The 19,197-nt window shown below is 30.0% G+C and overlaps 1 protein-coding gene across 1 annotated transcript in view; it reads left to right on the forward strand.

The window, feature by feature from the left end:
- The window catches only part of eIF1A (eukaryotic translation initiation factor 1A), a 28,883-nt gene extending 25,963 nt beyond the window's left edge, over window positions 1-2,920 (forward strand). Inside the window, exon 6 of the mRNA XM_016049852.4 lies at window positions 1,608-2,920. Coding sequence (XP_015905338.1) covers window positions 1,608-1,613 — 6 coding nt within the window. The 3' untranslated portion in view covers window positions 1,614-2,920. The remainder of the gene's footprint in view (window positions 1-1,607) is intronic.
- Window positions 2,921-19,197: the final 16,277 nt, after the last annotated feature.

Here is a 19,197-nt window from a genome sequence, read left to right on the forward strand (position 1 = left end):
AGGGGCCCATGTAAGCGCAGCACATGTAATTTTTCCCTTGGGCATTCTAAGGATATGTCCGAGCCAGCTCCATCTTCGTTTTTTAGTTTTATCTTCTATTGTTTTTATTTTAGCTTTCTTTAATAGATTTTGACTTGATACTTTGTAAGGCCAGAAAATTTTAAAAATAAATCTTAAACATTTGTTTTGAAAGGTTTCTAATTTTTGTATTTCGATCCTAGTCTGTTTCTAGGTTTCTGTGCCATATAATAGTACTGCTCTAACAATAGCTTTGTAAAAAACTATTTTTGCCTTTATTTCAATATTTGACTCTCTCCAAAATTTATGTAATCCCTTGAAACATGTTCTTGCTTTAATTATTCTCTGTCTAATATCTTCACTACTTCCACCTTTTTTTATCTACAATAGAACCTAAATAGCTAAATGACTCTGTCATCTATTTCGTGATTTTCGATTTAAATTTTGTCATTTTTCTTTCGATTTATTCTCATTACTTTAGTTTTCTTCTTGTTTATGAATAAACCTAAACTATTTGAATATTTGTTGAATTTGTATGTTTTAAGCTGAAGGTCTGTACATTTGGATGAAATAAGTACGATGTCATCTGCAAAATCAAGGTCTTCTAAAGTAGTTGTGAAATTCCACCTTATTCCTCTTTTTTCATCTTTCAAAATGTTTTGCATAATCCAGTCTATCACCAGTATAAATAAAAATCCTGATAAAACACATCCCTGTCTCACACCAGTTTTTACCAAAAAGAATTCAGTTAATTCTCCATTTGCTTCTAAACATGCTTTGCTGTTATCATACATATCTTTGATTATGTTAATATATTTCTCTGGTATATTATAAAGTGATAAAATTTCCCATAATTTCTCTCTCTTAACTGAATCAAAGGCTTTACTGAAATCAATAAAGTTTAAATTCTAAGCTTTGCTCAATGATATTTCTAAGTGTGAATATTTGCTGCATTGTTCCATTTCCACTGCGGAAACCTGCTTGTTCTTCTCTTAAAATTCCATAAATTTCATGTTTTAGTCTATTCAAAATTATCCTTCCAAATATTTTTCCCTGTATGGAAAGTAGGCTAATGCCCCTCCAATTTTCACATTTTGTTAGATCGTCTTTCTTGGGAATTTTCACTATTACTGCTTCTTTCCATTGTTCTGGTATTCTTTCATTTCTCCAGACATCATTGAAGAGCTTTTGCAACTGTCTTGTAGCGGCTTCAAAATCTGCCTTAAGCATCTCTGCCATGATTCCATCTCTCCCTGCTGACTTCTTTGGTTTTGTGGCCCTCAGGGCATTCTGTACCTCATCCAGCGAGATATCTTCCAAGGAATGTTGATAATTTAATGTATGCAAATAAGTCAACCTAAGGGTCAAGATATTTTGTGTTTATGTAAAATTCAGTGTAGAAATTATAGTTTGTTTTCCTATTTATAAAATATTAAATTTATTGGGTAAGCTTTCAAAATTAAAATTCTACATACTGAACTTAAGTTTTTGTAATGGTGTATCTTCCTTTTTGTTTATTTAAGGTGGTTTTACTTATGTTTTGTTATTTATTTATTTATTATTATTAATTTTTTCTATTTTTTTTCCAGATCTAGAAGTGGTTGGGAACAAAGATTTTAATGTCTTCTTCTGCAATGCTATTTTAAAATTCACCAGACTGTTTATTTAATTTACTGAAAAAGATGATACAAAAGATCATTATAAAATATTTCCTATCTTTTATTGTATGTACACTGTTATTGTAAGAAATTGCATTTTACTGAAATATAAGGAATTTCTTTGTATTTTGCTGAAAAAGGTCAGATGTATAGTTTAACAACAAATGAATTTTATTGTGTGTCAATAGCATTATTTATTAAAATTAGATCCAACTCAATTCGTGTCTCAAAACTTTTACTTACTCAAATGATATTTTAATGTTTGAAATAAATATGTAAATCTGTGGTGAAAAGTTTAGATTCTTAACATAGGCATGTAAGGTGAGTTTAGAGAAAATATAGATGTAAAATAAATTTCACTTTCATCAAAGTTTAAAAATGTTAAAATTTTTTTTTATTTCATTCAAACATATTTTATTTTAAATCTAGTAGAGCAAGATCCTTCACTTTTAACTATAATTTTTTTATAGCTATTGGTCCTGTGGCAGAATTTTTTTGATCTTTCTGCAACATTTCTCTCTAGTACTAATACCTTTCTGAAAATAATTAATAGTATAACGAATCTAATAAACTGTGTATATATATATATAATGCATATTACTTATTTCAAGTAACAGAAGTGTTTCCGGTTTACAAAATTAATAAAAGCCTTCATGTCCAGAGTAGAACAGTATATAATTTTTAATTATAAATGTAAAAATACATATTCTGATATTAGCAATATTCTCCAGTTCTAAATAAATTGCGTAGTTAACTTTTCAAAATTGTATCGATTTGGAAATTACTTTTTATAATATCAGTCATTGTGGAATTTTTTTTTTATTCTCAAAGCAAAGTTAAAAAAGAAATCACTAGCGTTTTTTCCATCTCTGAAATGCGAGAAAGGAATTTTTTGAAAATAATTCTGCTCAAAAGGAAAAATAAAGCACTGCGGAAAAAAGATTTTCAAAATTCTGCAGGTAAAAAATAGCATTTTTGCTTATTCCTGTTGCCACGATTCTACCATGGAGGCTATTGGTTGCTTGTTATTATGAATTTTTAATTTTTCATAATTGTCATCTGAAGATTCAAATTGTCATCATTCTAATTAAACTTTAATTTTAATGTTACATTTTTTGAAATTTCAACATTTGATGAATTTTAATTGCTTAAGCTTTGCAATTGTAAATCTTTTTTTTATTTTTCTGTGTGATTTTTCTTGGTTTGTGTTCGTTTTCAAAATAAAGTGTATCCATGCGTTGTCACTTTATTTATTATTTTTTTTCTTATGTTGAACACTTTTTAAACTGTAGTTTAAAATTGCCTTAATTCATTGCTGCCAACTCTACTGGATTTTGCCAGTTTCTGCTGGTTTAATTAAAACTCTCCTGGTTTTTGTACATTTTAGAAAATTCCCTAAATTTTAGTAAGTTTCCTAAAAAATCCTTATTGAAATAGAATTTGTTTAGATTATTGCTTGAATAATTAAATAAGTATTACTTATACATAATCAATTTAACCTCATTTATAGAAATCAGTTTAAAACTTTTCTAAAATCTCATTTTAAATTTAAGAAAAATTTAACTATCTTTGATGAATTAAATGCTTTTTAACATTCGAAATTATGAGTAAGTATAATACATAATGTTTCGATGTTTATTTTTGCATATTTCGCTATATCTCAAACTTTTTATGCAAATTGAAAAATCTTTGTTCGTAATTATAAAGTTAGTTTATCCAGAGATGATTCCTTGCAAAAAATAACATAGTAATTATTATTTTTAAAAAAAAAAAATTATTTAATGGTGGCCAAAAATAATTTCTATTCTACGGTGTACAATTTTTCGTATCATTTTAAAGAACATAATATTTCAATAAATACCAAATTTGAGCAAACTCGGTTGAATAGTTTCTGAAAAATCTTGATCTAAGAAAGTTAGATATTTAAAATTCAATTTCTCAGTAACTGTTCGACCCATTTTGCTATGTACAAATTATATTTTTTTAAATGATGCCTAAAATTGTATACAGTTCAAAATTTTTTCAACTATTTTTAAATACAGTACAGAACCCGTTATCCGGAAATCAGAAAACCGGAACGAAATTCGAAAATTTTCCCGCAATTTTTAAAAAAAAAATTTTTTTTCCTCATAAGATTTCAGGATTTTTCTTTCTTTTTTGAAAGATGTTTACCTTACCATCATTTCAGAAATAATCATTAGTGTATTACCTCATCGTTTTTTCTTATTTTTAAGATTATTTCCAAATATTTTTTTTTTTTTTAGTTGGGTTTAACACTAAAAAGAGGGCTTTTTGTAGCGATTCAGAAAACCGGAAAAATCAGTTATCCGGAATAGCGATAGTCCCGATCGTTCCGGATAATCGGTTCTCTACTGTAAAATAATTTTAAAAAGATATTTAATAGAGGTTATTTTATGCTTTTAATTATTTTTGGACAAATAAATTTTAAACTGTGCAAAATTACTTAGTGCAAAGTGTCTGACTAATTGTAGTAAATAAGTGCACCCTTTTCTCCAAACTTGAGCAAATTATTTATTTGCGTTATTGTTTGGTTTATGAGCACATTAGTACAACTAAAAAAAAACATAACTGTTTGCTTTTTATTAGGTGAACAAATTTAAACTGCAATTTTATTTTAACATTTAAACTTATGTATTACACCCTTAATTTTAAGAAGGCTGTCTTTTTAAAAAAAAATTTTGAAAGTTTTAATTTTAAGTATTTTATAGCTTCATCACAATTCCCAAGTATCATAATTAGTTATTTTTTAAACAGCAAATATTGGAATTTGAAAAAAGATCCCAAAACCAATTTTAGAATCATTATCTGATTTGAAATGTAGTATATAATAAAAAAAATATGCGTTTTTCGAGTGAGATGTTTAGCATACTTTTTACAAAACCTGTATTTTGTCATAAGAATATTCATCCAAGGAACCTAATCAATAATTTCGTTATTTACAGAATTGAAATCTGTTCGGACAAAACATATTCCTTGAAAGCTAAAACTAGAGTATAGTCTAAAGTATACCCTAAAATATATGTAGAATAAACTTTGGAATCGCTAAATATAAAATACATTTTCAAACAACTTCGCTTAGGAAGGAAACGCTAACTTGTTCGAAGTAGCTGTCCTTTTAACTATTTAATTTTGATTCCTGGTGCTAGGAGACAGTCCATTTTCACATTCGACTTTATAAAATTTAAATTGTAAACGGAATTTTTATGTGGCCTTAAAAAATTTTATTAACCCCTACAGTAAAAAAAAAATTTGCTGCATTGATTTTTTTTTTTTTTTAGAAAGTAGTAGTAACTAATTATTATTTTTTCAATCTTATGTCAAACTTATTTTAATATCGTTGAAGTAATTTGATATACTGCGTTACTAAATTAATAATACCAAGAAACTTAAGCGAAAGGGAACTTAATTGTTTAAAAAAAATAATAGATGATAATACAAGTAGACATGTTTAGAGTGTCCAATAATTAACGTTAAGTCTTTCACGCCTGACGAGTCTGGAGAACGGGCGCTTATATTTGAACTCTCGAAATGTGTCTACTTTTATTTCCCTCGTATTTTTTAAAGCCAGTGAAGGTTTTATCATCAATTATACTGTTTTACAATTGGGGTCTTGATCGTTATTTTGATGAGGATTTTACGCTCTTATAAGTAAACATATGCATTTTAATATTTTATCAGGATTCATGTGGTCTTTAAAAAAAGTAAGAAAACCGTAGCATCAATATAACTATAAAGTTATCTTTAAAATTTTGACTTAATGAAACTGAATATTTTATCTTGTAAGTTTTTAGGCCACCATTTCAGTATATTAAGGGAGTAACGAAACTCTGTTTAAAAGGAGATCATCGTATCAGTTATAAGTAAGAAATCATAGTAGCAGTATTTGGTGATAAATGTAGCTTCTCGTAATTGATGAACGTGTTGTGCGACATTTCATGGTGATTTGTGAAAATAAGTTTCATAATGTATCGAAACATCATTATGCTATTTACAAATCATCTTTATACAAAGAAACCCAATTATCTGGCAGAATGAAATGATTTTTTAAACAATGGATCATACAACATTTCTTTCAATATATTCTTAAACAAATCTTATTCTTGCTTCAATATATTATTCTTAAACATAACCAGGGTGCGTAGCGTTTGCAAAAAGTACTTAAAGGTGCTTTTTTGGGGATTTCGTTTTTAAAAGCTTTTAAAGGTGCTTTTTTCAGCTGGTGTTTTTAAAAAGTGCTTTTTTTCCACAAAAATTTTTTTTTTCTTCAGTGATATCTGGCGGATCCCCTGCATTTCACGAAAAATGGGGTGTTTGCTACATAATCATTCACGCGGACTTCATGTCGTACCCGCGTTATGACTTGCGCATGCGCGCACACTCGAAACTGAAACCCGAGTGCCCTAATTCGGATAGAGTCAGATCCTTATTAAATGTTTTTTTAATTTTATTCTTGTTTATTTTTTTTTACTTCAAACACTTTTTTGACGTAGGGTGTAAGGGTACTTTTTCAAGGTCAAGTTGAATTCACTCGAAGATGTGGGAAAGTACTGATTGTTTTGATTTACGTCCGTTTCTTTTTGGGTTTTTTTTAATGCTAAAACTCTTTATAAGAAGTTTTTGTTTTTCAATAATATCATTGATTGAATATGAATTTTTTGAGTGCTTGAAAATTTTTGTAAAGTGCTTGAAAAGTTTTTAAAAAGTGCTTATTTTTGATTCAAAGATTTGGCTACGCACCCTGATAACATATTTCAATGTTTTTAAAATGCCACTTAACATTCATCAATTACTTGAGTTAGAGATAAAAGAAATATCACAAATTATATAAAATCTTGTAATTGTGCATTAGAATTTACTATACAATCTACATTTTATTTTTCAGACACTTTTTTTTTTTTTTTGTTTCTTCAAACTTTCTTGCCTAGAAGACCCGATTAAAACAGTAATAATCCCTTCAGTTATAATAAATTATGTAAATTTGATTTTAGTGTTAATTCCCAGTGTTAATAAAGTAAACACAACATAAAAAACCCAAATAATGTCAGATTAAAAGTTTATGTATTCAAATTCTAAAAGCTTAGAAAATCATAAATAATTTATACATCTATTCAAATTTTCTTTTCAAAGGTGATAAGAAAGAAAGTAAATCATTGCTTTCTGGACAGTGATCAGCTTAAAAATTTTCTATTGCCTAGAAACCTAGAGATATATTTTTTAGCTATTATTAATTAAACCTCTCAGAGCAATAACAGACGGGGCTAAAGACAATAGAAGGGCTGGTTCACTGCTTTGAAGTAGCTCTCGCCGCGCCAATCCTCCGATTTTATCTAGTGACGTCACTTTGGCGCAAAGCTCGCACTTTTACTTCAAGAACGGTCGTCAAGAACTAGTAAGCTTTCGGTCTTACTAGCTCTAACTAATGTTGGAGCATTTCTTTTTGCGACGTATTCTAAGACATTTGTTATTTTCTATAATGACTTTCCTCAGTTTTTGCAACAATTTACAAGAATTTAAAACTAGTAACTATTATCGAAATGCCAGTTTGCGCGATTGCAACTTGAAAAAATTTTGATAGGAAAACAAAAGGAAAAAATATAATTTTCCGCGTGTTCCCTAAAGTAAATGAACAACTATGAAAAGAATGGATTCCGAAATGACACAGTTAATATAAAACAGCAATACGTTTATTCTGTCGTTAAGAACTTTTATAAAAATTCATTATCTAAATAGAAACCGCCTCGTTACTTAAAAAAGAAAGGCAGGTGAAAAAAATGGATAAAGTCAAAGAAAATTAAAATGTAAATAAAATATATAGTATATAGTTGGAATTCTCCTAATTTCATAACATATTTTTTAATGTAGTTATTTTTAATATTTATGATTTCTTTTTAAAAAAATTATATTCTCTTCAATTTAACTATCTATAAATTATATCATCGTAAATTTAAATGTCTATAAACAATTGTAAAATTTCTAATGTCATTATGAACCTAAATTATTATTTTGTTTCAGTAATTATCGTTTAAGGTTGATGTTTCCTAATGATAAGGTATGAACAAATTGCTATTAACGGCATATTTTAAAATCGGGGATTCTAAATTTAACTCAACTTATTGTTATAAAAGAATATGTAGATAAAAAAGTGTCGATATATACTTTCATTTTTCTTAATAATTAAAGTTAAAACTGAACTTTTTAAAATAAAGTATTTATAGTGTCATTTTCGCCAACAAGTAAAATATTTTTATAAGTTTAAAATGGTATTTTTTTAATATACTGGCCAAGAAAGTTTTCTTAAACTATGTTTATGAATGGAAATAATGTGTTAATTACGAAAAGTTTGAAAGCTAATAACCAGAAAAAGTCTAACTTATTTTTACAAAGTTGTTGTTGTTGTTAATTTACGTCGCACTAGAGCTGCACAATGGGCTATTGGCGACGGTCTGGGAAACATCCCGGAGGATGATCCGAAGACATGCCATCACAATTTTGATCCTCTGCGGAGGGGATGGCACCCCCGCTTCGGTAGCCCGACGACCTGCGCGCGAAGTCGAGCACTTTACGGTAGCACAGTTTAACGAGGACCAATACCGCACACCCTCGGTCCCTACGCAGACTGATCCAAGTGGGTCACCCACCCGCACACTGACCGCAGCCAGTGATGCTTGACTTCGGTGATCTGATGAGAACCGTGTCTTAACGATCAGTCCACTGCGGGACTATTTTTACAAAGAGAAAGATGCAAAGTTATCATAATATCTTTGCGTGCGATCTTCCGAGATCTGTGGACACAGTGACGTCATGAGGAGGGAAATTGTAGCTTCAGTTCTAAGAGCAGAGTGAACTAGCCCTTCTATTCTCTTTAGCCCTGAATAACAGAACATTATTTCATCACAAAACATTAAAATTGGTTGCTTAGCAACCGAGTAACATTAAGTATTCCACTCTTCAATCAGTCTATGGGTTATCTTAAAATATTCATTTGCGGTGGCGACTTCACTTGGCTATTTTCAGGGACTATCGCCAAATACATAAATCTTTATTGCAACCCAAATTTTTCGAAATTATGTCTATTTCAAGAGTCAAAATTACAAATATGTAATATATATATGTTTATTCAGAGAAAGTAAAATTTTGTGTCTGATTTTGTAATTTAATTCATATTTAGCACTAATTAATTAGCATATTTGAGGTCACCCCCGGAACCATTAAGATTGACACTTAGTTCGTGAAACTCCGATCATTAGAACGAAAGTTATTCAGGGTAATTCCTTTTTTTTTTAAAGACTGTAAATATGAATCATTTTGAAGCTTGCAGACACTCATTAGTTGGAAACAACTTCTGTTTTAAAATGTCACCGCTCTAAGAATATTTGTGTTTTCAAGGTTGGAATATAACTTATAAACTCATGTTTGTGAAAATTGCAACACCATGAAGGACTTATGCGAGTGAGCTGAAATTTTCAGGAAATGCAAAGTAGAGCATAATATGCAAATGATTAGAATTTCAGACCCGTAGCGCATGCGTATGCTGAGCAGCGCTTACTGAACGGCGGATGGATCCGAATAAATAGACGGCTGTAGCGAGGCGTGTATGGTTATCTGCTAGTGGTAAACGTTAGCTCAGACGTTACTTATGCCTCTTCGACGAAGGAGAGCGAGATTACAACAACTTACGGAGTTTGAAAGGGGGAGAATCATCAGCCTTCGTGAAGCTGGATTGTCTCATCGTGCAGTAGCCGCTCGTGTGCAGCGTAACAGCAGCACAGTGATGCGTGTTTGAAAGTAGTGGACGGACGAGTGTCAGACGACTCGGAAATCCGGGAGTGGACCCCGAAATGTCACGTCAGCTCGCGATGATAAACACCTGGTCCGCATGGCGCTTACAGGCCGTACGGCTCCCTTTAGACAACTGGCAGCACAGTGGTCAATAGCTACAGGTGTTTCATTGTGTGCTTCATTAGTTCGTAGACGTCAACTGCAGCGTGGACTGCGCGCAAGGACTCCTTTATACAGGATCACCATCACGCTAAGCCATAGCCGCCTGCGGCTACAATGGGCCAATCAGCATAAGGACTGGCGTGCTGATTGGCAGCATGTCGTGTTTTCTGACGAATCCCGGTTTAATTTGTGGTACCATGATAGCCGCATTCGTGACAGACACTATGCCTGTGAACGCCACCTTCCGGAGTGCATTATCGAACGCCACAGTGGACGAATACCCGGAGTTATGGTCTGGGGTGCCATAGCATATCATGTACGATCTCAATTGCTACGAATTGTGGGTAATTTGAACAACAACCGGTACATCAGTGAAGTTTTACAGCCCCAAGCTATTCCCTTCCTTCAAGTCAAGCCTTGCCAGGCGCTGTATTTCAACAAGACAATGCCCGCCCTCATATTGCTAGGACTGTTCAATCCTTCCTTGCATTGCGGCAGGTACAGTTTCTTCCTTGGCCTGCGTATTCCCCAGATACGTCACTGATTGAACATGTGTGTCATTTCGTCGGTCGGTGCCTCGCTCGTGATCCTCGTCCTGTTGCTTCTACAGACGAACTATGGGTACGCATACAAACTATATGGAATGCTCTTCCTCAGACAGACATTCAAAATTTGCTTGACTCCATGCCACGTCGTGTAGCAGCGCTTATTGCGGTGCGTGGTGGCTACACAAAATACTAATTTCGATCTCTTGTTATTGTTTGTTTGCTTTGAAAGTTTAATCATTTATTTGTACCACTACCACTCAACTGTGTAGTAAATTTCATTCAATTATGTCGATTCCTTCATGGTGTTGCAAATTTTCACAAACAGGAGTTTACAAAAGATAAAAAACTTTTAATAAAATATAAATAAATACAGTATATTTTATTTTATATCCTTCGTTGAGCAGCCCACCCAAATTTGAGTTTGCAACTACTGATGTTCAACTCTGTCATTTTTAATCAATCCAGAAAACAAGGGAACTCTTGTATCATGAATCGGGAAAAATTTGCCTTCGTGGAGGACTTTTTGGTGGAACCAACCTGCATTTGCGTTACATGGAGAGGAAGATCAAGAGAACCTTAAACGGTTAGCCTGGGAACTCCAGCATATTATCCGTCTACCACTGAGGATACGTCGTCACTGTGGTCGGTTGCAAGTCAAATGCGGATTCGTGTCTACGGTCAATCGCTGGGATTTGAACCCGGTTCACCTCATTGAAAGGCGAAAGCTCTATCCCCTGAGCCATCGTGGCTCATGATAGAAAATTACAGGCTGTCTGGTGCATTGATTGATTCCACTGCAGAATCTGCTCCATTCGAGCCTGGTTAATCGATTGTAACTCATCTTATCGATCGGCTGAACAACAGATTTAATTTATTGATCGTTTCCTCAATAAAATATTCGATATTAATTTTACGATTATTTTCTGTACAAGGTTGTATATAGAGTAAAGAAGCATTTCCTTTGAATAAATAGTCTTGTCAATTTTAATCGTTACGGCAATTGAATTTTATTTAGAAACATGACTAAATACGGGAATGAGAAATTGGAAGAACAGTCTTTTGTGATACACTTTCTTAATTAAATTATGTTCTTAAATTTTAAGAATTCCAATAATAGTTTGTCTACCTTTACTGGTTTTAAAATTTTAAATATATTGGGAATTGAGTAAGAAATTTAAGGTGGCTTAAATCATACTCAGATGAAGAGAAAGAAGAAAAAAGAATGGTTTCCAAAGTTAGCAAACATTATCATTTAAATAAAAAAATATTTAAATTTGACTTTTTATTTTACGTTGACAAAACACAACTTTGATTATTATCTGAAAACAACATTAAAACTACGTAATGTTTCAAAATAAAACTATTTTAAACTGATTACAAGAAAATCATCGTTAATCTTATCCAAGCTCAACACTCGTAAATTTTTAATTAAAAGATAGGACTTGTCACTCAGATTTCAAATAAAGAATAAATTTAGATCAGAAAACAAAATAAAAACAGGATTAATAATAATACAAAATTAATTTTAACAGAACTTCATTACTTATAAAAACTACATATTGCTCATGGACGACTGCAATAGTGGCACAACTCACAAAAATTAAGTTTTGAGATAAGTGGGTTTAAAGTTTTCATTGCTAAGAAAAATGCATAAGAAATGCTTTAGTTTGCTTAAACGAAGATTACCTTCGAGTTGAATTATGAGTTGAGCTGAAAGAATGTGTATTTTCATATTAACACATGTTCTTAGTCCAAAACGCGTGTTTTTTGAGTTGTGCCACTATTGCAGCCCAAGAGCAATATTTAATAAGTCTTAAAAATATTTGTATTTAATGTTAAACTAATCTTAAAATATTCATATTAATTAGACAACAAATTATTTTGTATAGTTCCAAAATATTTTCATTTTGCTGATCATCTTTGGAATACTTAACCATTGGTTAAAAGAGGTACCTGCTGCTAATAATAACCAATTCATTGAAAATAATTAAGGTAGTCAGTGCAGGTATTTTCTCGCCCCCGGCGATACTCAATTTCCCTGTGGCAGAATTTTTTTCGGCTTTCTGCAACAAAAATATCTAGCACTAATATCTTTCTGCGAGATACTTTTAATAATAACAAACATCTAGGTTACTCATTTAAAATAACAAAAGCGATGTGCTTACAAATAAAAAAAAAATAAAAAAACTACATAAATTTTTTTATAATTGAACATGCAATAATTTTTTATTTTAATTATATGGCTGAAATTTTCCCATTTTGATGGGGGGGGGGGGGAGAAAGGCGCAAATAATTTTTTTCCTCACATTTTGTAAATATAATCATCACGGTGAAAAAAGTTATGAATCATGAAATCAGTCACTGAAAAAAGATGAACGAAGAAATCCCGTGAATCTGACTCCTCAAATGTGTTGGATTATGAACCGATATTATGAACTAAATCTTTAGTTGTTTTCATTTTTATAAATAAAATTATAACAAAACTTATTTTTCCTCTTTTGGATTTGGACATAAGTCAATCCACTTTGTTCATTCAAAAAAATTAGTAATATTTGCGATTGCGACTTCTTTTTTTAAAATCATTTAGCACTTCGTTTTATTAAAGAGTATAATCGTGTTTTTTAATTTTCTTTCAATATTGTCTGTTGAATATATTATCGAATATCATAATTCTTTTGTTTTTATTTTTAAGAAATTAAACCTTACTTTGTTTTTTCGTTCAGAATTCGGTAATTATTCAATTTAACTTTATTATTCATGTGAAATAATAACGATAAAAAATAGTGTTGTTTTAAAAGTGTGTTTTTTTCTTTTGTTTAATTTATTAAGCACTTTGTTTTAAGCATACAAATAATTTTTAACGAATTTATTTTTTAAATTTTCTTTCTATATTGTTAGGTAAATATCTTGATAAATTTCAATTTTATTTATTTTTTTATTATTTATTTTTAAACTAAGAAATCTTTCGTTATTTGCGCGATCATTTTTAGAAAATATAACATTAATATCTTTCTTAAGCAAAACATATACATCAAATTCATAAATTGATTTAAATCAATCTGAGTATGAAGTTTTGATAGAAATCCGACTTTCTGCGCCTTACAAGTAAATGAATTTCAAAAATACTACATCGCGATGCAAAACTGACGTTGCATCACGATATAAAATTTCTTATATCGCTCAGTCCCGTTGATGATATAAGAAACTTTTTTCAGACTTCTGCACCATTTATATTAATTACACTTTAATCACCTATATGTTAAGTCAATTCATAAAATTAAACTTAATTATTAATATTAAAATAAGCTTTTTTAAAATAAGGTACTTATCCTTACCCTCTCTTTTGAAAAAAAAACCCAATAAAATATGGAAAATCCAGAAAAGTCCTATAAAACCCGCCAGGTTTTTCTGTAAAAACCTGAGTTTTTTGCAACTCTCGGTCAAATGACCGTTTAAGAACTTTTGCATCGAAAATGCATGTTTGACTTCACGACTTTTTCTAACAATTTATTATACAGTTAATATTCTTTTCATATATATTTGTTTTTTCTCCAAATAATAGATACTTGTCGTATTTCTACCAGAGTTGGCCGTCGATTACAGTAATCGATTACAACTGTAATTGATTACAGATAATTACAGCTATGTAATCAATTACTTGTTTACAGCTGTAATCATGATTACAAAGTTTGATTACAGCTGTAATCATGATTACATACTCGATTACAGTAATCAATTACTTGTAATCGTGATTACAGCTTTCAAAAAATTTTGATTACAGCTGTAATCATGATTACAATTTTGATTACAGTAATCAATTACTTGTAATCATGATTCCAAGTAATTGCGATTACAAGTAATCACAACGAAAACGATTACGGGTAATTATGATTACAAGTCATCAAAATATATGATTACATGTAATTGTGATTACTTGTAATCAAACTATACGATTACAAGTTACTAGGATTGTATACTATATGCAAATTCATTATGTAAGTATGCATGAGTTTACATAATTTTATGTACATAGAATGTACACACGCATGAACGTACAATTTGCGATTCCTATATATACAATGTATGCACAAACGTTGTTTGTAAGTACAATATTCATAATTATATTGTAATATACTTAATGCAATACGCATATGCTTAGTTCATATAACTATGCATTTATGAAACATGTACGCATGTATGTTAGTTTGTACAAAAAGGCAATGTTTTGTATCTTTGTAAACATAGACAATATATGTATGAACGTATATGAAAATAATGTTTATGCGTTTGCATGCTTTTATGTACTTAAGTACATACATTGTATAAATTTACGATAATAGCACGTATATACAATGTATGTATGTATATAAAATTGTACGTATTTGCGTACAATATGCAAGAATGTTATTTAAAGGTGCAATATATGCACATAGTTGCGTAAATAAAATGCGTACATGTATACATGCACATTTACATGTACATCGATATATGTACACGCAAAGTATGTATTTACGTACAACGTACGTATGTACTTGTATAACTTCATACTTTGTTAATACTTATGCGCATGTAATGTATGGATGTACAAAAAATAGTTATATGCACAATGTACGCATGTACATACAACGTATACATGTACATAATTACAAGTAATGTATAAATACATGCGTACCCTTAAATATATGTAATTACAATACACACATACATTGTGCATACATTAAAAAAATTTATATAAGTAAAGTTATTAAAGTTTGTTTTAAAATTTATTCTAAGGCATATAAAACTCGACCTCATATTTTTTAGAAAGCAAACGATAATTTTATTTTAAATTTCTAAATATTATTTCCACACATAAAATTTACCGTTTTTTTAACATTTAAAAAATTTCTATTAATCATGCATTATGTTATATAAAAAAAATAAATCTGTATTGTCAAACATTTCATGAAAATACCTGAAAATAATTTTTGATTCAAAGAATTTCAAAATGATATAGAACAATTAAAGCTGAAAACTAAATTTAAATATCGTTTGATTTCGTCATTTAACTTGCTTGAGTCATTAAAAGTTAACTTACATGCATTTTATTTATTGCATTGTACACATATTTAGACATAAATGCAATGTACATATGTATACGTGTAATGTTTGTACGCATGTACAATGTATGTATATACATTCATGTATTGTACATGCATATATAGTACATATGGATAATCTCAAGCACTAATATCTTTCCGCAAGATACTTGTAATAATAACAAACATATAGGTTACTAATTTAAGATAACAGAAGTGCTGTGCTTACAACAACAAAAAACTATATAATTTTTTTTTAATTGAATAATTTTTCATTCCAATATTATGGGTGAAATTCTCCCATTTTGTTTGGGGGGGGGGGAAGAATGCACAAATAATTTTTTTTCCTTGCATTTCGTAAAGAATCATGAAATTCAAAGAAAATTGCCGAAAAAAAATAGACATCGACTTGAATCTGATTCCTCGAATGCTTGTTTCGAGATTAGGTCGATGTAATATCATATAAAAAAATATTGGATTCAAAAACTACGGAGAAATCAATAACTGCCATATTGTTTGACACGTCGGGATATTTAAAAGACACCCCGAAAAGCAATATCAATGACTGCAGATCGAAACATTACATCGATTTACGATACTGTGGGCGTAAATTCATCAAAAAGTGATTATCTAAATGCATGTTTCAAATATTACACATGTAAATTGGAAAAGTAATTTTTTGTTTTTCAAAAGAAAAATCTTTCTGCAAGAGCTCTGTTATGTTCTGCGACAACGGGGCTTTAGGCGCATCTAATAAAGTTGAATATGAATAAAATAAGCCGAATTGTAGTTCTCTTAGGGCAGTGTTTCCCAACGTGGGGCCCACGCCCCACTGGGGGGCAATTCGAAAATGGACTCGACAATAGCTTAACCCTTTTGCTCCGGGCCATTTAAATGCAATGCTAGATTTCGGTGCCAAAATTGAAAGAAAAAAGTAAATTCTTAAATAATTGGGGCCAATAAATATTATGTGACTTAGCGATTTTTTAAGCGACAAACCTGAAATGAAATATCTGTTAACAGTCAATGGTAAAATATTTGTGAGTTATTTAGTCGATATCTTTGAAAAACTAAATATATTAAATAAGTAACTTCAAGGAGTAAATGAAACTCTTGTTGATGCAAAAGCGAAGATATTTGGTTTCATTACCCTTATTGAGTTATGTCAGAAGTATATTAACAACAAAAACTTTGAACTGTTTCATTGGCTCCAAAAATGTGAAGTAAAAGACACAGCTTTACTTGATATTGTCGATCATCTGAAAATTCTATCGGTTGATTTACAAGAAAGATTTTCTGATTTAAAACAAATTGATTTTCCAACACGGATGATGCAGTCAATGTTAGTGGATTTGTCTGATATATCAAATATGCAGTATCAAGAAGAACTCGCAGAAATGCAAAATGATAAGTCGGTTAAAACTTTATTTAATATAAAAGGAGTGATGGCATGGCTTTGTGAGGAAAAAGAAATCAAATACCCAAATGTGTATGAAAACTATTGTTACAGTTTCCATCTTCATATCTTATCTAGCTGAATGTGGATTTAGTGCTGTAAATGATTTACTGGTAAAAAAAAAAAAAAGTCTGGATGTGGAGGACTTGACTGGGGAGACTTGAGACTGAATCTAACCAAATTGGAACCTAACATAAAATCTCTGTACATCAAGCGCAAGGATCTCAATTAAAATATTAAATTATTGTTGAAAAATCTTTATTGGTTGAATTTTAGTTTTTCATTATACGTTTTGAAAATTTACTTACTGTGTTTTGTTAACAATTTCCTAGTGATTTATTCCTAAAACCTATTATTTAAGTTTCTTAAGTGAACAATTCAATTTTTTAATATTAAAAATTATGTATATGTTACAGGGGGGGGGGGCATAAGAATCTTAGAAAGGCTTAGGTGGGGCATGGCACAAAAAAGGTTGGGAAACACTGTCTTAGGGGGTTGTTCCTTTGAATGGGTCCCCCTTCTCAGATTTTTCTTTTTAGTTTCTTGCTGGCTCAGAAGTTGACAAGACATGGAGATTATTTTGCTGCAGAACAGGATTAAGAAATCTTTTTTACCTTTCTAAGTTATCAAGGGTTTGTGTCTAGGTTTTTTTAAAAAAAGGACCTAATTTGTGGAAATTAAAAAATCAACCCAACATGTACATAATATTATTTTAATTAGTATTTTATCAAGTACTCAGCACACTTAGCATAGCATATTGAGATAAAAGAACAGATTTTTAATATTAACATACTCAGACAAGTTTTGACGTTGTACTCTGTTAATATTGAGTAGTTGTAAAAATTAAGTATTTATAAGCATAAATAAAGACGAAGATTTTTTAGCAATGAAAAAAAGAATCAAACATAAATTTATAGCATGCAATCATTTACTACTGCTTAACTCATTAAAAAAAGACAATTGTACGACAAAGCTTTAAAGGGCATAGAGGAAAATCTTAAAATTTGATTTAAAAAAAAAAAAAAAGTATTTTGTGAAGCTACTGTTTTTCTTCAAGTTCAATTTGTGTCAGTACCGTTTGATCAAAGGGTGAATTTGTGAAGGTACCACTAAACTGTAGTAAATTTGGCCTGGACAGACCCCTGGTTATAGTTGCATTTTTTTTTGCTTAAATAAAGTCATCAAACCCTGTGCAGATTAACTTGCTACAGAGTTATGATTTGTTTTAAAAAAATATAGATACATATGGAACTAATTTACTTAAATTCCAGAATCGATACATCGGAAAACGACAAGAAATCCCACATAAAGAATATGTTTTGAGTTAAGAGCATAACTTTAATACTGAGTAAACTAAATTTTGTAGGTAGAGTTACAAGCATTTTAAGTCAAATATGAAATAAAAATGGAATTAATAATCTATTATGGTTAATAAACTCACTTAAACCTGGGTTTGTAGGTAGGATAAAAACCCTGTTATATAGACAAACTTGATTGAAGCTTTACTCAGTTTCGCCTAAAGTTGGCGCTGGAGAAATAGGCAGCAGTTGTCATGGAAACGGGGTGACTCTTTAAGTTGGTTGGGGGCATGAGTTAGTAAAAAAGAGAATGCGGCCAATATTGGTGTTAATGAAAACAAAGCACAGTTTTTTTTTTGTAAACCTAGAATTTTACTAAAATTTTGAACAAAATTCAGAAAAGAACTTGATTTTTTTAGAGCATTTCTAATAAAAATTGAATTGCGATACTAATTGTAAAATTTCTTAATTGTTACTTACTACTTAATTAAATTTTAAAAAAAATTTCTTATTAATATTTTTTGTCCAAACTAAACTAATTTTAAACAAAGCAAAATTAAGAAGATAATTTTTTTAATTAAATCTAAGTATATACTTAGTATTTATCTAAGTTTAAATATTATACTAAGCATATAAATAGATGCTCATAAATACTTTTAGATACTTATTTTTGTCGATTTATGCACAAGAAAAGCTATCGCAAAAAAGCTATAGATTAATAAGTAACAAAATACAAAGTAACAACCAGGGTTCGTGATTTAAAAAAAAAAAAAAAATCAGATTTATTTGATTTTTTATTTAAATACACTGTGAGAACTTTAATTCATGGTTAAAAAAACTTTATAAATGTTTAATCAAAATTAAATTAATGTTAAAACCATATAATAACAATATTTTAAAAGCTGTAACTTACTAAAATAATTTTTCATTGTAATACATAGCTTTGAATGCATAGCAACCATTTTGAAACAAATGCATGATTGAAATTTAAAAGACAAGAAATATTGAATTTAAAGAATACTTCAGGAATCTGTCTGGGTGTTCCTGTGAGGTACCTATTTTGTTAAAATTTAGACATAATTTGTGAAAATTATAACTTATATTAAAAATTCAACACGAATATGGTAAAAACATGGATTTATTGTTTCTTACAAAACACCAAAATAAAATTTTAAGAAA

This window comes from Parasteatoda tepidariorum, chromosome 7 (genome assembly GCF_982258835.1).
Source record: "Parasteatoda tepidariorum strain Cologne lab strain chromosome 7, Ptep-v5.0, whole genome shotgun sequence".
Classification (NCBI taxonomy): Eukaryota; Metazoa; Arthropoda; class Arachnida; order Araneae; family Theridiidae; genus Parasteatoda; species Parasteatoda tepidariorum.